General features: G+C 46.8%; 1 protein-coding gene across 1 annotated transcript; it reads right to left on the minus strand.

Annotated features, from left to right (window-relative positions):
* Nucleotides 1–114: 114 nt before the first annotated feature.
* On the minus strand, nucleotides 115–1,053 carry LOC117941114 (coiled-coil domain-containing protein 171-like; the record flags this gene model as incomplete). Its single annotated transcript, XM_034866209.1, has 3 exons — nucleotides 946–1,053; nucleotides 643–839; nucleotides 115–258 (listed from the first exon to the last, which is right to left on the minus strand). Coding segments are annotated over exons 1-3 (375 nt in total), but the record flags the coding sequence as incomplete, so codon positions are not given.
* Between the last annotated feature and the right edge of the window lie 215 nt (nucleotides 1,054–1,268).

Here is a 1,268-nt window from a genome sequence, read left to right on the forward strand (position 1 = left end):
CTGCTTAGAAATTAAGTGTTAACGAGCAGTTGGACAGGTGTACCTAATAAAGTGGCCGGTGAGTGTATGTGTGTGTGTGTGTGTGTGTGTGTGTCTGTGTGTGTCTCCCCCCACCATCCTGCAGGTCTCCCCTCTCTCGTTCTTCAGTCCTCTCTTCAGATTGGCCACCTCCAGCCTCAGGCTCCGCCTCTCCACCTCGACTGAGTGCAGCCGTTGGCTGAAGAGCAGGAAGTGCTGCTGCAGGGTCGACACCAGGGCCTGATGGGAGGTCAAAGGTCAGCAGGGGGACACAAGCACATTTTCAACATAAAACTAAAAGATGTTAAAACAAACCTGCGACCATTTCTGATAATCAATTCATCATTTACATATTTTTTTAAAGCAAAAACTCACAAAAGTTGCTGATTTTCTAAGTACAGTGACCTATTTTGTGATTATTTCTTGGCAACGACGTGTGTGTGTGTGTGTGTGTTTGTGTGTACTGTATATATGTGTGTGTGTGTGCGCATAAGTATGTATGTGTACATATGTGTGTGTTTGTGCGTGTGTATTTGTGTATATATGTATGTATGTGTATGTGTACATATATGTGTTTGTATGTGTATATGTGTGTGTGTGTGTGTGTGTGTGTGTGTGTGAGACCTTTGTGTTGGGCTTTGGAGGCGTCAGTCGGCTCAGGCCGCGTCTCAGCCGGCCACTCAGCGTGTCCTCGTCCGCTCTGCTGGGAGACAGACTGGACGCTGCGTCTGATTGGTCGAGAAGGTGATCTAGGAGGCGGGACAAAGCGGAACGAGCCAGTGACGTCACGTCTGGAGGGGAGGAGCCCGGGGGGGAGGAGCCTGGGGGGGTCAGATGGAGACAGAACTGTCATATGTACCTGTGTGTGTGTGTGTGTGTGTGTGTGTGTGTGTGTGTGTGTGTGTGTATATATGTGTGTGTGTGTACCAGTGTGTGCTAGCGCCCCCTGCAGGTCGGCCATGGAGGACAGAATGACAGATGAGAGACTTTTTGAGCGAAGCCAGCGAGCACACACACCTTCATCATCAGCGTCTTTCTCTGGAACACAAATTCATTCATTAATATTTACTATACAGGAAGTTAAAAAAGTAAGCAGTAAGTAAAGTTTGCATCGTCCATTTAAACATGTAATTTCATCATCAACAAAAAAAACACTTCATTCATGGAGTCTGGCAGAGATATGCTGCTCTATACACACTAAAAGTAGTGATTATTTACATGGAGTCTGGTGGAGATATGCTGCTCTATAC

Source organism: Etheostoma cragini, unplaced genomic scaffold (assembly GCF_013103735.1).
Source record: "Etheostoma cragini isolate CJK2018 unplaced genomic scaffold, CSU_Ecrag_1.0 ScbMSFa_4364, whole genome shotgun sequence".
In the NCBI taxonomy this organism is placed as follows: Eukaryota; Metazoa; Chordata; class Actinopteri; order Perciformes; family Percidae; genus Etheostoma; species Etheostoma cragini.